This window comes from Piliocolobus tephrosceles, chromosome 20, assembly GCF_002776525.5.
Source record: "Piliocolobus tephrosceles isolate RC106 chromosome 20, ASM277652v3, whole genome shotgun sequence".
Classification (NCBI taxonomy): Eukaryota; Metazoa; Chordata; class Mammalia; order Primates; family Cercopithecidae; genus Piliocolobus; species Piliocolobus tephrosceles.
This window is the reverse complement of record NC_045453.1, coordinates 56,175,169-56,193,611: the sequence shown is the minus strand read 5'-3', so window position 1 is coordinate 56,193,611 and position 18,443 is coordinate 56,175,169. Positions and strand designations below refer to the sequence as shown.

General features: G+C 39.6%; 1 protein-coding gene across 3 annotated transcripts in view; it reads left to right on the top strand.

Moving 5' to 3' along the window:
• Nucleotides 1–1,139: 1,139 nt before the first annotated feature.
• The window catches only part of CRLS1 (cardiolipin synthase 1), a 39,214-nt gene continuing 21,910 nt past the window's right edge, over nt 1,140–18,443 (top strand). Inside the window, exons 1-4 of one of the 3 annotated variants that reach the window (XM_023217875.2) lie at nt 1,493–1,630; nt 2,853–2,986; nt 5,412–5,549; nt 11,046–11,175. In XM_023217875.2, coding sequence (XP_023073643.1) covers nt 5,439–5,549; nt 11,046–11,175 — 241 coding nt within the window. In that variant the 5' untranslated portion in view covers nt 1,493–1,630; nt 2,853–2,986; nt 5,412–5,438. Of the gene's footprint in view, nt 1,915–2,852; nt 2,987–5,411; nt 5,550–11,045; nt 11,176–18,443 lie in introns of all 3 variants that reach the window. The other 2 variants (XM_023217874.1, XM_023217876.2) reach the window with 2 other exon arrangements.

Below are 18,443 nucleotides of genomic sequence, written 5' to 3'. Positions count from 1 at the left end.
AAGCGGAGAGTGAATAAAGGCAATCTCATGAAAGGAAGGGAGAAACTGTAATCCTGCCCACTCCCTCTTTCCAGGGTTATCCAGAATCAATGTGTACCTATGAGAATTGTGTTTTTAGTTTTTAAATTTTTAAAAATTTTTACATTGCTGGTACAAAAGTTTCAATTTTTCTCTCAATGTCAGGATTTCAATGTAAGAAATGGATTTTTTTTTTTTTTTTGGATAAAATGATTTTTGGATAAATACCCGCTGCTTCATCTACCATGTTGCTCACTTTCAGTCGGCCTTTCCCTTTCCTAACTACCCGAGTTAAGACTTTAAACTCAACTGTAAGGTAGTTCAGCCATCATAGATGGGGTTAGTGGGGGGGATAGTGGAGAGGCGGCAAGAACCATTCAAATTCAGTTCAACACTGAACAAGAAAAAATTCTGTAACATTGCAAATTTATATTGATATATCAATATATTTAATATACTAATCTGAATATATTAATCAGCTAATTAATGGGGAACTGATTCATAACTATCTCGGGTATTATAGGCAAGTTTCTTAACCTCTCTACACCTAAGTTTCCTTATCTGTAAAGTAATAATGGAACCCTCACCTTGCAGTCGTTGGGAGGATTAAACCTGATGATGCACTATAGCCGGGTTATATAGTATAATTGAAACTTTTGTACTAGCAATGTAAACATTTAAAATAATTTAAAAACTATTTAAAAACAATTCTCATAGGTAAACATTGATTCTGGATAATATATTACTGTTTTCAGCAAAACAATTAGCCATTGCTATTAACATTTTCTAATGCTTCTATTTTTGGCATATGTATCTTCAATGCTCAAAAAGGAGAGGATTATGGAACCAATATTTATTAATAATTTCTTCTGTACCAGATACTGTAAATCACCCACAAGAACTGTAGGGCGCCGCACGTTCCTTGGAGGGGGCCCTTCTGCCGGCCACCCGCCTCGGAGGGTTTCAGGCCAGGGCCTGATGTGGCTCGTGCCCCCTCCCGGCTTCGTCGGCTGCGCAGTCATCCCACCTTGTTGGTTCTCTCCTTCCCTCCCCGCTAGCCTTGGCTTGCCAGCGGCGCCGGGAAGCCCGACGGCGACGGTGTCGTAAAAGCGTCGCGAAGGCGTCCGCCCTTGGCGGCTCCCTGCCACCTGTATAAGTGGAGCGTGCTGGGGTGTGAAAAGTAGTATGGAGGCAGCGGTGGCCTAGTGTCTCTGTGGTTTCTAGGTCTCCATGGAGAAGCGGCTCGCCAGTGTCCCAGGCTGCTGAGCTCTCGCCGCCCGAGTCCCCGCGGCGCGGCCGCAGGACCATGCTAGCTTTGCGCGTGGCGCGCGGCTCGTGGGGGGCCCTGCGCGGCGCCGCTTGGGCTCCGGGGACGCGGCCGAGTAAGGGGCGCGCCTGCTGGGCCCTGCTGCCGCCCGTGCCGTGCTGCTTGGGCTGCCTGGCCGAACGCTGGAGGCTGCGTCCGGCCGCGCTTGGCTTGCGGCTGCCCGGGATCGGCCAGCGGAACCACTGCTCGGGCGCGGGGAAGGCGGCCCCCAGGCCAGCGGCCGGAGCGGGCGCCGCCGCCGAAGCCCCGGGCGGCCAGTGGGGCCCGGCGAGCACCCCCAGCCTGGTACGTACCGATGAGGCGGCGGCGGGCCGGCCCTGGGCTGGGGTCGCCGCCCCTGAACTCGAGTAACATACTCTGGGTGGTGCAGCTCGGACGCTTCCGTTTCCTAACTTTTAGACTGTTCCCTGAAAAGAAGTTACTGGCAGGTCATTCGGTCGGGATGAATTTCAGGGTCACCAGCGGGGTCCACCTACGGTCTCTGTAGCCAAGTGAGAAATCATCTCTCATCCCCCTTCTATCTGCACCCGTTGCTGGAAGGGCCGCCTCTGCATATTGCATTGGTAAAGGTAGCCTTCGCTTGTCATAGTAAAAGCCTATTTTTAATTATTTTGAAGGGAATCCCCAGTGTTTAGGCAAGTCTTTGGGAATCTTTAGAAAGGTATACAGGCCCTTCTGTTTGCTTGTGCAAGTTTCGTTCACCATCATTTGACCTTTGGTAACCTTACACATTATAGGATGAAGGCTAATTAAACAATCTAGGTTGTAACTAAAAGATCTTTTAACCTTTCATTATAGAAAAAGATTTAAACTATTCTTGAGGTAATGGAGGGAAGTATTTGTCCACTTACCTGTTGATATGATGCCTAGACAGAAGACATCCGAGCATGAGTGTGGGAGAGCTTTTGATGTCATGTTAGCAAGACTCATGCAATTATTACATCTTCAATTGTTATGTCTTCAGTGGCCCCTGTACTGCTTTCATCAGTTGTACAGCATGGGTTGAGGTGGCCAGATCCTGGCAGTGGTCTCAACTCCACTAATAGCTAAAGCATGTTGGGCTTTGAATGCTGGATACTTTGAAGTTGCCATATCCTGACTGAAGACCTTCCCAGAACGGCAGTAGTTGGTCGAGTATGCCACAGGTTATCTGGTTGAGTAATCTGAGATTAGCTCTCCTAATATTAACTTTGAAACTTTTACAAGTTTAATGATTACAAACTAATGAGATACTTTAACTGAAATATTCTATGTGGAGCTAAAAAGAACTCCACTGTTCCAGCAACATTCAGTTCTGTTTGTTAATTCGCCAAATGAAATGATGTTTCTGTTCACAGCTTTGTCTTTAATTTTGCCCTGTGGATAATTTCTGAAGTTAATTTGGGGCCCTTTTTCCTGATCTTTTGCTTAGTGCTTTTTCGCAACCATGTGCAACCTTCTCCCCTCCAGCTCTTCCCTTTGAGTTGCTGTAACCTTTGATCAGTATTTGACTTATTCTCTACCATAGTGTGGTCAACAGACTTATCTTTTTTCTCTGGACTCTGAAACACTCTGATATTTGAACTTGAATTTGGGATGTGTTCCAAGAATGTTTTCATTGTATAAGGTGGATTACTTTCAGTAAAAGATCTCAGAATAGAGGTTTGTATTGCTTCTTGTTTTGTGATTGCTCTTCTGATAATTTGAAGTTTTTCTATAGCTTTCAATGACAGTATTCTGCCACCTGACCCCAGCGATAACTATTTAATTATCCCTCCAAGCTGAGGTGCTTTCTTGCTGAGTTTCTTTTATAAACACAGACGTAGTGTCTTTAGAGAATACCTTTTTTTTTTGAGACGGAGTCTCGCTCTATCGCCCGAGCTGGAGTGCAGTGGCCGGATCTCAGCTCATTGCAAGCTCCGCCTCCCGGGTTCACTCCATTCTCCTGCCTCAGCCTCCCGAGTAGCTGGGACTACAGGCACCCGCCACCTCGCCCAGCTATTTTTTTGTGTTTTTTAGTAGAGACGGGGTTTCACCATGTTAGCCAGGATAGTCTCGATCTGCTGACCTCGTGATCCGCCCGTCTCGGCCTCCCAAAGTGCTGGGATTACAGGCTTGAGCCACCGCGCCCGGCCCCCCCCTTTTTTTTTTTTTTAACAGGATAGTTCATAGAATTTTAAAAGATATCTTTAGAAATGGACTTTGCCACCTTTTTTACAACCAAAATTAAGATTCAGGTAAGTTGGCTAGTACTGATTAAGAAAGAGATTAAATGGGGTTCTAGTGAAGAGAAAGTCCCATGGGGTAGAATTGGCAGTCTTGACTCAGTGGAGAAAAAAAATCTAGGCTTTAGGGAAAGGCGTTTTCTTGTCTTTATTTCTGTACCCTGTTGTCCAGGTTGTCTTAGCTCCACTGGGCCGAGGCTTTTCAAAGCTGAAATACCCTCTCATGAGTCAGATTCTGTTTGGCAAGAAGGGGATGTTCTTCAGACAGCTGCCGAAGAGCTCTTCTGTTAGTACCAACTTCAGCCAGCTTGGCTCCAAATGAAGTGTCAAGGAATCACAAAGCTCCCAGATGGGAACTATGAAAGCCCTTGGTTTTTAGTTGAGGATCTTAACATTTCCATGACTGTTTTGAACAAATTTACAAAATTTCTCCATTTCCAAATATCACAATCTCTATTCCTATCTCCATTTTCTTCTAGCGGTTCTCTGACTTAGTGATGAGGTTATAGAATTGAATCTTTTTTTGTTCTCTTCGTTGATACCTCCATACACTGTATTAACGTTCTTTAGATACGTGTAAGGGAGTGAGGGAGATTCTTTGCTGTAAATATTTCAAGCTGAATGCCTGGAGTTGATAATTTGGCTTTTTTTTCTGATACTTTTACTTGTAAGTAGACACTATTTGTCTACTTAGAAGATCTTCCTGAAGTTTCACCTTTAAAAGCAGAGTATTAAAAGTTCCGAGTTCTTACAATGAAGTTGTATGTGAAAAGCTTAGCTTATATGGCAGATAATGCATGTGTTCTATCTTCCCTCTCTTAAGAAAACCTATAATAGGCCAGGCGTGGTGGCTCACGCCTGTAATCATAGCCCTTTGGGTGGCCGAGGCTGGCGGATCACAAGGTCAGGAGTTTGAGACCAGCCTGGCCAACACAGTGAAACTCCATCTCTACTAAAAATACAAAAATTAGGCCAGGCGCGGTGGCTCAAGCCTGTAATCCCAGCACTTTGGGAGGCCGAGACAGGCGGATCACAAGGTCAGGAGATCGAGACCATCCTGGCTAACACGGGGAAACCCCGTCTCTACTAAAAATACAAAAAACTAGCCGGGCGAGGTGGCGGGCGCCTGTAGTCCCAGCTACTCGGGAGGCTGAGGCAGGAGAATGGGGTGAACCCGGGAGGCGGAGCTTGCAGTGAGCTGAGATCTGGCCACTGCACTCCAGCCCGGGCGACAGAGCAAGACTCTGTGTCAAAAAAAAAAAAAAAAATACAAAAATTAGCTGGGCGTGGTGGTGGGCACCTGTAATCCCAGCTACTCAGGAGGCTGAGGCAGGAGAATCACTTGAACCCGGGAGGTGGAGGTTGCAGTGAGCCGAGATGGTGCCCCTGCACTACAGCCTGGGCGACAGAACTAGACTCCGTCTCAAAAAAAAGAAAAGAGAAAAGGAAACCTGTAATATGTAAGATGCCTTACTCTGTGTTTGAGTACATGATACATCTTCATCTTTTGTATTCTTTTTCTTTTTTTAATAAAAAAAATTGAGATGGGATTCTCTCCATGTTTCCCAGGCTGGTCTGTAATTCCTGGGCTCAAGGGATCCTCCTGCCTTGGCCTCCTGAAGTGCTGGGATTACAGGCGTCAGCCACCATGCCCAGCCATCTTCTGTATTCTTGAAAGAAGATTTTAGGGAGATATCTGTAAAAAGAACTGAATGGATTTTAAAATTCAATTTAATGCACTAAATTTAAAGTTTATGCAGCTTCTGACTGAAGCTGATGAAGTATATTTTTCTAATGTATATAGTTATTCAAAGTATGAATTCATAGTATTTTATTTAAATTTTGTTGTCTTTGTGTTTCAGTATGAAAACCCATGGACAATCCCAAACATGTTGTCAATGACGAGAATTGGCTTGGCCCCAGTTCTGGGCTATTTGATTATTGAAGAAGATTTTAATATTGCACTAGGAGTTTTTGCTTTAGCTGGGCTAACAGATTTGGTAAGTTGTAAATGCACTCCCAGTTTGCTCTCCTTCCAAATGCTCGTCTGTACTACTAAGTTGAAATAGCATAGCCTTAGCTTGCTTTTCCTTGGGAGGACATTCTCAAGATGAATTTGACGTAGTACTTTTTGTGAGGACTTTGTCTTTAGCGTCTATATGGGATTTTTTTTTTTTTTTTTTTTTTTTTGCATATGATTTCAGGGAGGAAGCGAAGGTTGTAGGGAAGTAAAGGAGGGGATACTTTGCACTCTTGGTTTTTAAGAGTGAAAGAAACACCTTAGAAATTTCCAAAGAGCCGAGTGCTTGCTTTAGGGATAGAAATAAGGGAGAGGAGATCTGAGATGACTTTTCTATGTATTGTGATAAAGAGGAGTACTCTGATCTGCAATTGGTTTTCCTAGCGGAGAGGGAAACTGGACCAGTTGTTAGGACCCAGGGAACTAGGATGTAACCAGGGAGCATGTAGAACTCATAGCTTGGCTCAGGTTTCATGCTAGCAGGAGGCTGTAGGTACCCCCACAGATTTATTTTCTGATCTCTGCTCTACACTCCTCTGGCTGCCCTGCAGAATGCTCTGGGCTTACAATTGAACATCCTTCCTTCTTCTCTTCCCTCAGCAGATGGACAAAGAAGAGGAACTCTCCTTGATACCACAATGTTAGTTTTGATAGAGGAGATGAGAATTTATTCAAATGATCTCACATTAGAACTGGAAAATAATTTTATAACAAAAGGCTACATTAAATAGGCTTTTGTGGACTGGCTAGCCATCATCATGTATGACATTATTTGTATTACCAACTTTATTTCATGAAAGTTTTGAAATGCCTTATAAAACTGGCTGGACACAGTGGCTTATACTTGTAATTCCAGTGCTTTGAGAGGTCAGGAGTTTGAGACCAACCTGCACAACATAGCAAGAGCCTATCTCTACAAAAAAATTTAAAAATTGGCATGGTTGCACACGCCTGCAGCACTAGGTACTCAGGAGGCTGAGGCAGGAGGATTGCTTGAGCTCAGGAGTTCAAGGCTGCAGTGAGCTATAATCTCACCACTGTGCTATAGTCTGGGTAACAGAGCAAGACCTTGTCTCTTAAAAAACAAAAAAAAAAGGAAAAACTTCATGCTGTATAAAAATATAGTTGAGGGAAGTGTGGAAAAGATGAGGGAATAATTTTAAACCAGGGCGAAGTTAGCAGGAGAAATAGATACGTTATATTCATGTACAAGGTTGGTCTGAGAGCTATATGAGCATCCAGACAGGCGGTGCTTTGGTGCCTCTTCAAACTAATTTATGTTTGAAAAGCTTTGATCAATTTTGCTCAATATTTATTGAGTGAGAATTGAGAAAAACTAGTTTTATATTAATAAAAGTTGCATGGCATCTTTCTTTGTAACATCAGCTGTTGTCTTTGAGGTTCATAGAAACGAAATTCCACGTGCCTAGTAGCAGAAGCATTGGTAGGCAACATAGAATTAACTGAAGATTTTGGAGTGCAGACAGAAGAGCATTTGCACTGTTACATGGCATTTCCAAACCTGCTTCAAACATAGTCTCTCAAATTGGCTTTACCTCTCTTTTTCCAGAGTTTAGCTTCTACTAATATTTGTCACTGCCTCTTCCCATTCTCACAATCTTTCTCCTTTTATTTTGTCTCTGCTTTTTTTTTTTTTTTTTTTTTTTTTGGAGACGGGAGTCTCACTCTGTCACCCAGGCTGGAGTGCAGCGGTGTGATGTTGGCTCACTGCAGCCTCTGCCTCTCAGGTTCCAGCAATTCTGCCTCAGCCTCCTGGATAGCTGGGATTACAGGCACGCACCACCACACCCGGCTAATTTTTGTATTTTTAGTAGAGATGGGGTTTCACCGTGTTGGCCAGGCTGGTCTCAAGCTCCTGACCTCAGGTGATCCGCCTGCCTCGGCCTCCCAAAGTGCTGGGATTACAGGCATGAGCCACCGCACCCGGCCTGTCCCTTCTTTTCTCTCAAAGCCTCCACTCATTGTCAATGTTATCTCCAAGTCTGTCAAAGGCCGTTATACTGGTAACAGTTTTTTTTTAACATAACAGACAAGATCTTTTTCAATTACTGTAGTCTCCTTTTTTGTCTGCTATGTTTTTTTTTCTTTTTTCTTTTAAGCCGCCACATGAGATTACAGTATTAATTGAATGTTAGAGAGGCCCCATTAACATTTTTCTAAATACATAACATGATGTTTATGGAAACCTGAGTTAACTGGTGCCACATTTCACATTGGTTCCATGGAGATTTTAGTGCCTTTCAATTGGTCACTGGGAGGTGGCCAGACTCATCATTTTAAGCCGGGGAATGACAAAGTCTGATTGCCTTGTGCGTGGAAAATGGATTATAGACAGGTCAGAGTAGAAGCAGAGTAACTGGTTAGGGGCTCACTGTGATCTAGCAAGAGTAAAAGCAGAGTAACTTGTTAGGGGCTGACCGTGATCTTGCACGAGTGGAAGGAAAGTAACTGGTTAGGGGCTGACCGTGATCCATGGCAACAGTGGTAGGAACTTAGACTGTGGTTGGAATTTGGAGTTGGAGAGAAGTATGTGGGTTTGAGATACATTTTAAAGACAGAGGTCATATGTTGATGGATTAGATATGGAGTGAGAGTAGGAAGAGTCAAATATGAATACTAGGGTGTTACTTTAAAAAAAAAAATTCTCTTCTAAAACCAGGTTCATGGAAATGACATTTTCTGTGATGAGCAACATTGGAATAGGGCAGCGTTTAAGGGAAAATACTAAGAATTCTGTTGCTTATCCACATAGAAGTATCAATTGGGCAGTTTAGTAGTTTGGAGTTGGAGGAAGTCATTGTTACAGAGAGAAATTTGGGAGCTGTCAGATACAGATGGTTGGATCTGGGTAAAATCATCCAGACTGAGGTAACAGAAATGAAGGGTCAGAGAAATGAGCAACAAGTAGAGCACCAGAAAAGAAGCCAGTCAGGAACCCTGGGAAGGAATAGCTGGCGAGGAAGGAATAAAATTAGGCAGTGAGATTTCCCAGGAAGTGGAGAAAGTGCTTCAGTTGTGTCGAGGTCATGTACTCTAAAAATGCGCAATTCGTTGGTGACCTTTATGAGCCTCACCTCTGGAGGGGTGGGGACTATTGGAGAGGGTTGATGAACAGATGTGAGATGGTAATGACATTGGACGTTCCTTTGAAGCAGTTTTGCTTTGTAGGGGAATACAGAAATAGGATCACAGAAGGGTCTTTTAAAAAGATATGTATTGAGGAATTGTATCTATCTATCTACCTATCTATCTAATCCTCTACGTAAAAATATATATGCTGGAGTATATGTATATACTGGGGAATTTTTCTTTGGTCTTTTTTTTTTTTGAGATAAATCTTGTTGTGTTGCCCAGGTTGGCCTTGAACTCCTGGCTTCAAACAATCCTCCCACCTTAGCCTTCCAAGTAGCTGGGACTATAGGTGTGCCACTGTGCCCAGTGAATTTTTGTTGTTAGTTAAGTGATTAATTAAATGATCAGGTAGAGAGATTAAATGAAAGGGAGAGATTGATGATGCAAGGCGAGATGGGGAAGAAGGGAGGCAGATCACAGAAGGTGACAGGGCATGGTAACGGATGAAGGAAAGCAGAGAGAGTGAATGGATGCAGGTAGGTGGAGGATTTGATGATGGGAATATGAGGACGGGCTGACTACATTTTTCTTTTTTCTTAAGGAAAATATAGACATGACCTTGTGTGAAAGAGATGGAGTTAGGTCTGAGGTGAGAGCAGAGACAGTGTGAAAGAGACAGTGTGAAAAGAGAGGGTAAATATAGTAAGCAAGTGTGGGATTGCTAGGCAGTATTGGGTGCCCATGGGAGATTTGTGGTCCCCAGTTTGAAGTGAGACCAGTCTTCCCATTAGTGTGTTTTCCGTAAGCACTGTTCAGCTCTTAGGTGCAGGCCCAGAGTACATGGAGAGTTGTTTTTAAGCAGGGTTGAAGGAGAGTGGAGTGAAGGGGAGTTACAGATGTTTGTAAAGGAATGATGTTGATGTCCTTGTAATCTAGTGTGGGTTAGAGGAATAGTGAAGATGAGAGAGTGATGATGGTGAAAAAGTGAAAGGTTAAGTTCCCTGAGGTCAGAAACTGAACTAAACCTGATCTTCCAAGGTCCCAGCTCCCCAGGCTAGGTACTTTTCTGTTCATATGCTTAAGAAGAAAATAGATTTTTTTTCAGTTGCGATAGTAATAGCTAGTAACTGCTTTTTTTTTGAGGATTTACTAAGCGTTGAGTGCTCAACAAGTATTAATCACTTTATGTGCTGAAGACAACCACCCTTTTGAGGTAGGTAATTTATCTCTGTTTTACAGATGAGGAAACTAAGGCTTAGTCAGGTCAAATAAGTTATCCAAGATCACACAGCTAGTAAGTGGCAGAGCCAGGACTTGAACAGCTTTTGTTCTGCTACAAAGACCACATTTTTTTTACCACGATCCTGGACTCCTGCTATCTCCTCCAACTCATTGGAGTACTTGAGATATGGACAACTTATTTGTTCTTTAAAATGAACCATGATTAATTATGTCTAAATTAATCTTTTTTTCCCCTTAGAAATAGTATTAGGGAACTCAAACATTTGTTGAAACTTGAAGTTAAATGAGTAAAAGCCAGGAAGGGACTTGGATAAACCAGAAAATACCTGCCTTGTTTAATGTGGATAGACAATACTTTTCAGTCCATTTTGTGGCCCCAGAGTGGCCAGACCACTCCCTTCTCAAGTTAGGATGGAGATCTGGGTTTTTATGGGAAGAATTGAATACTTAAATGTAGATAACTAATTACAGTTTTTAAAAGCTCTGATAGGTCAAACAGAACCAGCTTGCAGGCCCCGTTTGGCCCACTAGCAACTAAATGTGACTTATGCTTTAAGTATAGTTTATTTTTATCACAATAATATAAAAATAAATAATTTAAGTATCAGAATTTTAACTAGGTCAGGTAGAGAGGATTGAGTTTTCTACTCAAATGTGGGTAATGCTGATACAGTCAGAATAAGGAATAAACAGTGGTATTGAGCAAAATAAATTGAAAAACAGAAAAATGGTAAGTTTTAACAGAGTTGGATTATATTATCCTAGTCCAGGCTCTGCCATGCGTGCTTTCTTTGAGTTTTCTTTGGGTTCTTTATAGTTTTAAATACGTCACTAACCATATCTCTAAATGTGTGTTTGGGTTCATCCACCAAAGGGGCCTTGTGAAAATACTGAGAAATAGCCAGAAGGCCTTGAGGGGGAAAGAAAATAAATGTGCATTTCTTTTAAGACCAGTTGCTAATTTAAAAGCAAAATGTATACCAATGAAAGAATGAGAATGTTTGGGGGTAAGAAACAGAAGAGATTTTCTTAACATTTTATGAGACTATAATTGTTATTCTGGTATATCTTAAGCTTCAGAATATCTACTCTGTTCCTGTTATGACATTTATATATAAAAAAAAAAAACTTCTATTTTCAGTTGGATGGATTTATTGCTCGAAACTGGGCCAATCAAAAATCAGCTTTGGGAAGTGCTCTTGATCCACTTGCTGATAAAATACTTATCAGTATCTTATATGTTAGCTTGACCTATGCAGATCTTATTCCAGGTAAGAACGCGTCATGCGTACTTTTGAATAGCACAGGGAAGAATGACATTAGTCAGCTTAGGATTTCTCTTGAGAGACAAATAATTTTTGTTCCAAAAATATAGTTTTCAATTTTAAACTGTTTCCCTAATTTTAAACTGTTGAACTGTTTTATTTGTCAAACTACTTGTGGATTTTAGAATTTATGTCCTTGTTTTACTAGTAAAATCAGTTGCTTTCCTAGTAAGGTTGTTTAAAATTAAAATCGAACAAATATTTCACAGTGCCAATTCATATTACTCTGAAATTTTTTGGTGCTATATTATATATTTTTAGTGCCTAGCTTTTTGAAAGCAATTTAGTTTTCTTATGTTTATTATCTTTATTAATATCGTTTAATCATAATAAGTGAGAACTCTGAAATCCTGAAGATGTCTATAAAATTTCACATTATGTAGACCCTATTAGGCAATTTTTAAATCATACAATAGTTTGTACATTATATGAATACTTTTTCTAATAAGATTTTATGATTTTTTGCTTTGTATTTTGCATGTGCTTTTCTGATTGTTCATTTTCTACTTCAGTTGTATTTCTCAGTTGTTCTCCCTCAGACGAAGTTCAACTGTTTTTTTTTCTAAGAGTTAGGAATCATATCTAATCACACTGGGACTTCCGTTCACTGTCAGTCGAAGAGTTTGCATTTTTGAGGTTTAGGAAAAGAAAAAAAAAGGAAGAAAGAAATAAATCGTATCTTAGAACAAAGAAGCTGCCACATGGTCCCTCGGTATCATCTTATTATTGACACTTGGTAGAAAGAAGTATAGTGGCGTTTCAGTCTGGTGTAGTCTCCTCCAACTAGAAATTATTTTTCTTTCTTGCTTTTAGTCTTCTAAGTTCTTGTACCAAAATAAAAAATAAATTGGACTAATGTTTACTTTTATGTGCTTCTTTGAAAGTTAGAATTGAAGTGTGTATGTGATTGGGGTGTGTGTATGTGTGTGTGTAAGTTTTCTTGCCTCGGCTGGTCTCGAACTTCTGGGCTCAAGTGATCCTCCCACCTCGGCCTCCCAAAGTGACTGGATTACAGGCTTGAATCACCTTGCTTGGCCCCTCCCATTTTTTCATAGTTACATTGTATTTTGATGTGTTGTTCTACAAAGGTTGGCCAGTCATTTTGCTATTGAACATAGAAATTGTTTCCAGGTTTTTTGGAATTATGAGTAACGTTGCTGTGAGTTTTACTTATATAATTGGTGTAGGTTGCTTTCTAAGCTGAGACTTCCCTTCACTGGCAATCTTAGAGTTTCCATTTTCTTTCTTCTGTGTTGAGTCTATTTTTCCAGGCTCCCTTGTCTTCCTTTGCATTAAGTTACTCCTTTTCTCCAGTTGTTTTCTGTAGAAGGATGGAGTGTGGCAGCCAGATTTTTAGAGGTCTTAGACACCTCAATGTCTGTATTTTGTCTTCCATACATGATTGACAGTTGAAGCAGGCATTACTTTTTTTAATCTTTTTTCTTTTTCTTTTCTTTCTTTTTGAGACAGGATCTCACTCTGTGACCCAGGCTGGAGTGCAGTGGCACAGTCTCAGCTCATTGCAGCCTTGACCTCCCAGCTCAAGCAATCCTGCCACCTCAGCCTCCCAAGAACTTACCACCATGTGCACCACCACGCCTGACTAATTTTTCTATTTTTTGTAGAGATAGGGTTTTGCCACGTTGCCCAGGCTGGAGGTGTAATTTTTAAATTGCAGGTGATTTTAATTTGGAATTGTGAAGACCCTCTTCCTTAGACTTGGAGATTCCAACTTGCTATGGAGCAGTCTCTTATCATTCTGATACGTTTTCCTTTACATGTGATCGTGTTTTATATTGGAAAGCTTTTAGGATTTTAAGAAAATGTGATTCCTAATTGATGTTTTCTTTAAAAAGTTATCTCTCTTAATTCATTTTCTAATGCTTATATGGCTACTCGTTTATCCCAGCACATTTTATAGAAAAATAGGTATTTTCAGACTCAGAGCAAGATCATTTCTAAGTTTTCTTCTTCTCCATTGATTCGTCTGTCTTTGCATCAGTGGTGCCCTTCTTATTGCTTTGCTAAAAGTCTTGCTATCTGGTAGAGCAAGTTCTTTCCACTTTGGACATTCTTAGCTCTTTCCATTTGTTATAAATTTTAGAATCAACTTTTCCAAGAATCAGCAATTTTCCAGAGAAAAATCTGTTTGGATTTTGATTGGGATTGCAATGAACTTATGATCTGTTTGGAGGAATTTGCATCTTGACAATTTTAAGTCTTCCAGTCCACGGACATGCTGTATGTACTCTATTTAGATCTTCTTTAGTATCTGTCAAAGTTTTGTAGTTCTCTCCAGAGAACTTACTCCTAAGTGCATGATAGTTCTTGGTGCTTTTATAAATGGTAGCTTTTAAATTTCATTTTCTGGCCAGGCACAATTGCTTACCCCCCTGTAAGCCAGCACTTTGTGGGGCTGAGGTGGGTGGATCACTTGAGATCAGGATTTCAAGAGTAGCCTGGCCAGCATGGCGAAACCCTGTCTACTAAAAATACAAAAATTAGCCGTGTGTAGTGGCATGTGCCTGTAATCCCAGCTACTCAGGAGGATGAGGCACGAGATTGTCTTGAACCTGGGAGGCAGAGGTTGCAATGAGCCGAGATTACATGACTGCACTCCAGCCTGAGTGACAAAGTGAGACTCTGTCCTCAAAAAAAAAAAAAAAAAAAAAATTATTTTCTAATAACTCCATGTTGATGTGAAAAAGTCAGTACTGTTTCTAATGTTGATTGTTGTGTCTAGTGAAACTTGCTAACTCGTATTCTAACAATATACATATAAATTCACTTGGATTTTTTACATGCTTAATTATGTCTTGTATGTAATTAATGACAATGTATTTCTTCTTTTCCAATCCTTTTACTTTTTGTTTCTTTTACTTGCCTTACTGCACTGAGTAGTACAGTGTTGGCAAGGAGCGGTGTCAATGTCTTGTTCCCAATCTCATAGAAAAGCCTTTAGTCTTTCACTATTAAAGATGATGTTTGCTGTTGGTTTTTATAAGTATCCTTTTTCAAGTTAAGAAGTTCACTTCTGTTGGGAGTTTAAGAGTTTTTCTCACAATTGAGTACTGAATTTTTTTGTGTTTTTTGCAGAGATGCGGTTTTGCTATGTTGCTCATGCTGATCTTGAACTCTTGGCCTCCCAGAGTTCTGGGATTATAGGCATAAGCCACCACCCCTGGGCTGGATATAAATTTTGTCAAACTCCTTTTGTGTATTACTATGGTCGTATTGTTTTTCCCTTTAGCTGTTCATGTGTGGTGAATTACACATGTTAATGCAATATTAGTTCTAATGTTAAAACAACTTGCAATTCCTGGTGTAAATCCAACATTGCCATGATATATTATGAAAAAATTGCTGGATTTGTCTTGCTAATATTTTGTGGAAGATTTCAAATTTTAATTCATGAGATTGGCTTGGAATTCTTCATATATTCTTGTTAAGTTTTCATATCAGATTATAATTAGCCTCATAAAATGAACTGGGAACTTTTTTTTTCTTCCGTTCTTGGAAGATGTTTCATTATGAATATTTCTACTTAAAAGTTTGGTGGAATTTGTTAAAGCCATTGAGGCCTGGAATTTTCTTTAGGGAAGAATTTTAAAATAGATAATTCATTTTCTTTAATTGTTAACGGGATGATTCAGGTTTAAAGTATATCTTTTTTTTTTTTTTTAACCTTCAACCAACTCACTCCATATTGTATCTTTTGACCAGTTTTTAAGTTGTGATGTTTTTCTCGGAATTTGTCCATTTGATCTACATTATAAAAAATTTATCATATGGTATTTATGGTATCCTCATTAACTATATTTATTGACTTACTACTCCTTGTGGAGCAGGGCTACCCCATAGGCAGTGTGCCCAGAGTAACTCTCATTAACCTTTTGATGTCTATAGGATATGTAGTAATGTCCTTCTTTTCCTCTTATTTTTTGTCCCTTTTTTTCTTTTTTTTTTAATCTTTTTTTGCCAGAGGTTTGTCAGTTTTATGAATCTTTTCAAAGAACCAGGTTTGGGTTTTGTCAAGCCTCTCTGATATGTTGTTTACTACTTCATTAAATCTTGCTGTTTTATTTTTTCTTCTTCAGGTTTTCTTTGCTGTTCCTTTTCTAATTTTTTTTCTTCTTCTTCTTTTTTTTTTTTTTTGAGCGCAGTGGCCTGATCTCAGCTCACTGCAACCTCTGCCTTCTGGGTTCATGCTATTCTCCTGCCTCAGCCTCCTGAGTAGCTACGATTACAGGCCTGTGCCGCCATACTCGGCTAGTTTTTTTGTATTTTTAGTAGAGATGGGGTTTCACCATGTTGGCCAGGCTGGCCTCGAACTCCTGACCTCAGGTGATTCTGAAGTGATCCTGACCTCAGGTGCCTCTGCCTCTCAAAGTGCTGGGATTACAGGTGTGAGCCACCATGCCTGGCTCTAAAGTCTTTTAATCAATTCTGTCTAGAAATAAAATGGAGATTCTTATGTAATTAAAAATTTTTAGTAGCTTTTTTAAAAAAAGGAAACATGAAAATTGATACATTTTATGTAATCCACTATATCAAAAATATTATCATTTTAACTTGTAATCAATAAATTAATGAGAATTTTTTCCTATCACACCTTCAAAATCTAGTGTGTATTTTGAACCGTGCAGCTATGGGTGGCTACTTGTTTTTCAGCTTTTCTAAAGATTGCATATAAGACTGTATATTTTCCTCTAATTACCACTTTCATTGCATCTCCTATGTTAGTTTTAGTGTGTCATTGTCCAGTATACAATATTTTCCTATTTCCATTATTATTCTTTCATTGACCTGTTAGGTTAAAAATAAATATATCTTAATTTGTTGCCATTTTGGGGGGGATTTTTTAGTTATCTTTTTGTTACAATTTCAATCGTAATAACTTTGTGTTCAGAGAACATGCTCTGTGATTTCAGCCTTTCAGCCCAGTATAGTCAGATTTTATAAATATTCCTTGAATACTTGAAATGAATGTATATTCTACAGTTCTTGGGTATGATGTTCTTCATAGGTCTATTAGATCAAGTTTTTAATCCTGCTCTTTTAAGTCTTCTGTTTCTTCACTGAATGTTCTTTTGCTTTTGGTTTGTTCGGCAGTTAGAGTTTCCTACTGTGTGTCTAGTTTTCCGGTATTTGTCTCTGTAGTTGTGATTTTGTTTTGTATCTTTTTTTTTTTTTTTTTGAGACAGAGTCTCGCTCTGTCTCCCAGGCTAGTGTGCAATGGCACCATCTCGGCTCACTGCAGCCTCCGCCACCTGGGTCCAAGCGATTCTCCTACCTCAGCCTCCTGACTAGCTGGAATTACAGGTGCATGCCACCATGCCCTGCAAATTTTTGTATTTTTAGTAGTGACGGGGTTTCACCATGTTGGCCACGCTGGTCTTGAACCCCAGACCTCAAGTGATCTGCCCACCTCGGCCTCCCAAAGTGCTGGAATTATGGGTGTGAGCCTCCACACCTGGCCTGCTTTGTATGTCTTGAAGTTATGTTGTTAAAGTGAGTATGAATTAGAAATTGTTATGTCTTCTTGGTGAATTGAATGTTTTATTATGAAGTGACCCTCTATAGCTCTAGTAATGATTTTTACCTTAAAATATATTTTGTGGGCTATTACTTAAGCTCAGCTGGCTTGCTTTTGGTAGTGTTTGCATGATAAATATTTTACCTTCTACACTTCTGCATCTTTTTAGATATCACTTGTAAATAACATGTATTTATGTAAATATATATATAAATAACATATTTTAAATAAAACCCATTTTCTCTTAACCCAAATAGTCTTTTAACAGAAGCATTTAACCCATTAATATTTATTGTGATTGAGAGATGTTTCATTCAGTCTTTTTATTTTACTTGAAGTATTTTATATGACACGTATGTTTTGTCCTTTTTAGTATTTTTAAATTATATTTTCTTTCACTCTACTAGTTTGAAAGTTTTACACGGTTTCCATTCAGTTTTCCTCCAAATTAAAACATTTATCTTTATAAAAATATGATCTTAATAATTCTGTACTCATTCTGGGCATGGGAGGCACCTTAGAATACTTGAACTCCAATTATTCTCTCAGCTTATGTTACTGTTGTCATACTTTTATATATTTCTTAAACTCACAGATGTTGTTTATATAATGTTCATTTAAATTTATCTTCATATTTATTAATTTTTGTTAGTCTGTGTTGTTTGATGTATTTCAGACCTCCCATCTGAGATCATTTTCCTTTTGTCTGAAGTATGTTCTTTTGGAATTCTTTTTAATGTAGGTGTACTGGTAAATTCTTTTTCTCTGAAAACGTTTTCATTTTGTCTTTATTTTTTTTTTTTTTTTATTATTTCTTTTTTTTTATTTTTTATTTTTTATTATACTGTAAGTTCTAGGGTACATGTGCATAACGTGCAGGTTACATATGTATACATGTGCCATGTTGGTGTGCTGCACCCATCAACTCGTCAGCACCCATCAATTCATCATTTATATCAGGTATAACTCCCCAATGCAATCCCTCCCCCCTCCCCCCTCCCCATGATAGGCCCCAGTGTGTGATGTTCCCCTTCCCGAGTCCAAGTGAGCTCATTGTTCAGTTCCCACCTATGAGTGAGAACATGCGGTGTTTGGTTTTCTCTTCTTGTGATAATTTGCTAAGAATGATGGTTTCCAGCTGCATCCATGTCTCTACAAAGGACGCAAACTCATCCTTTTTTTATGGCTGCATAGTATTCCATGGTGTATATGTGCCACATTTTCTTGATCCAGTCTGTCACTGATGGACATTTGGGTTGATTCCAAGTCTTTGCTATTGTGAATAGTGCCGCAATAAACATACGTGTGCATGTGTCTTTGTAGTAGCATAATTTATAATCCTTTGGGTATATACCCAGTAGTGGGATGGCTGGGTCATATGGTACATCTAGTTCTAGATCCTTGAGGAATCGCCATACTGTTTTCCATAATGGTTGAACTAGTTTACAATCCCACCAACAGTGTAAAAGTGTTCCTATTTCTCCACATCCTCTCCAACACCTATTGTTTCCTGATTTTTTAATGATTGCCATTCTAACTGGTGTGAGATGGTATCTCATTGTGGTTTTGATTTGCATTTCTCTGATGGCCAGTGATGATGAGCATTTTTTCATGTGTCTGTTGGCTGTATGAATGTCTTCTTTTGAGAAATGTCTGTTCATATCCTTTCCCCACTTTT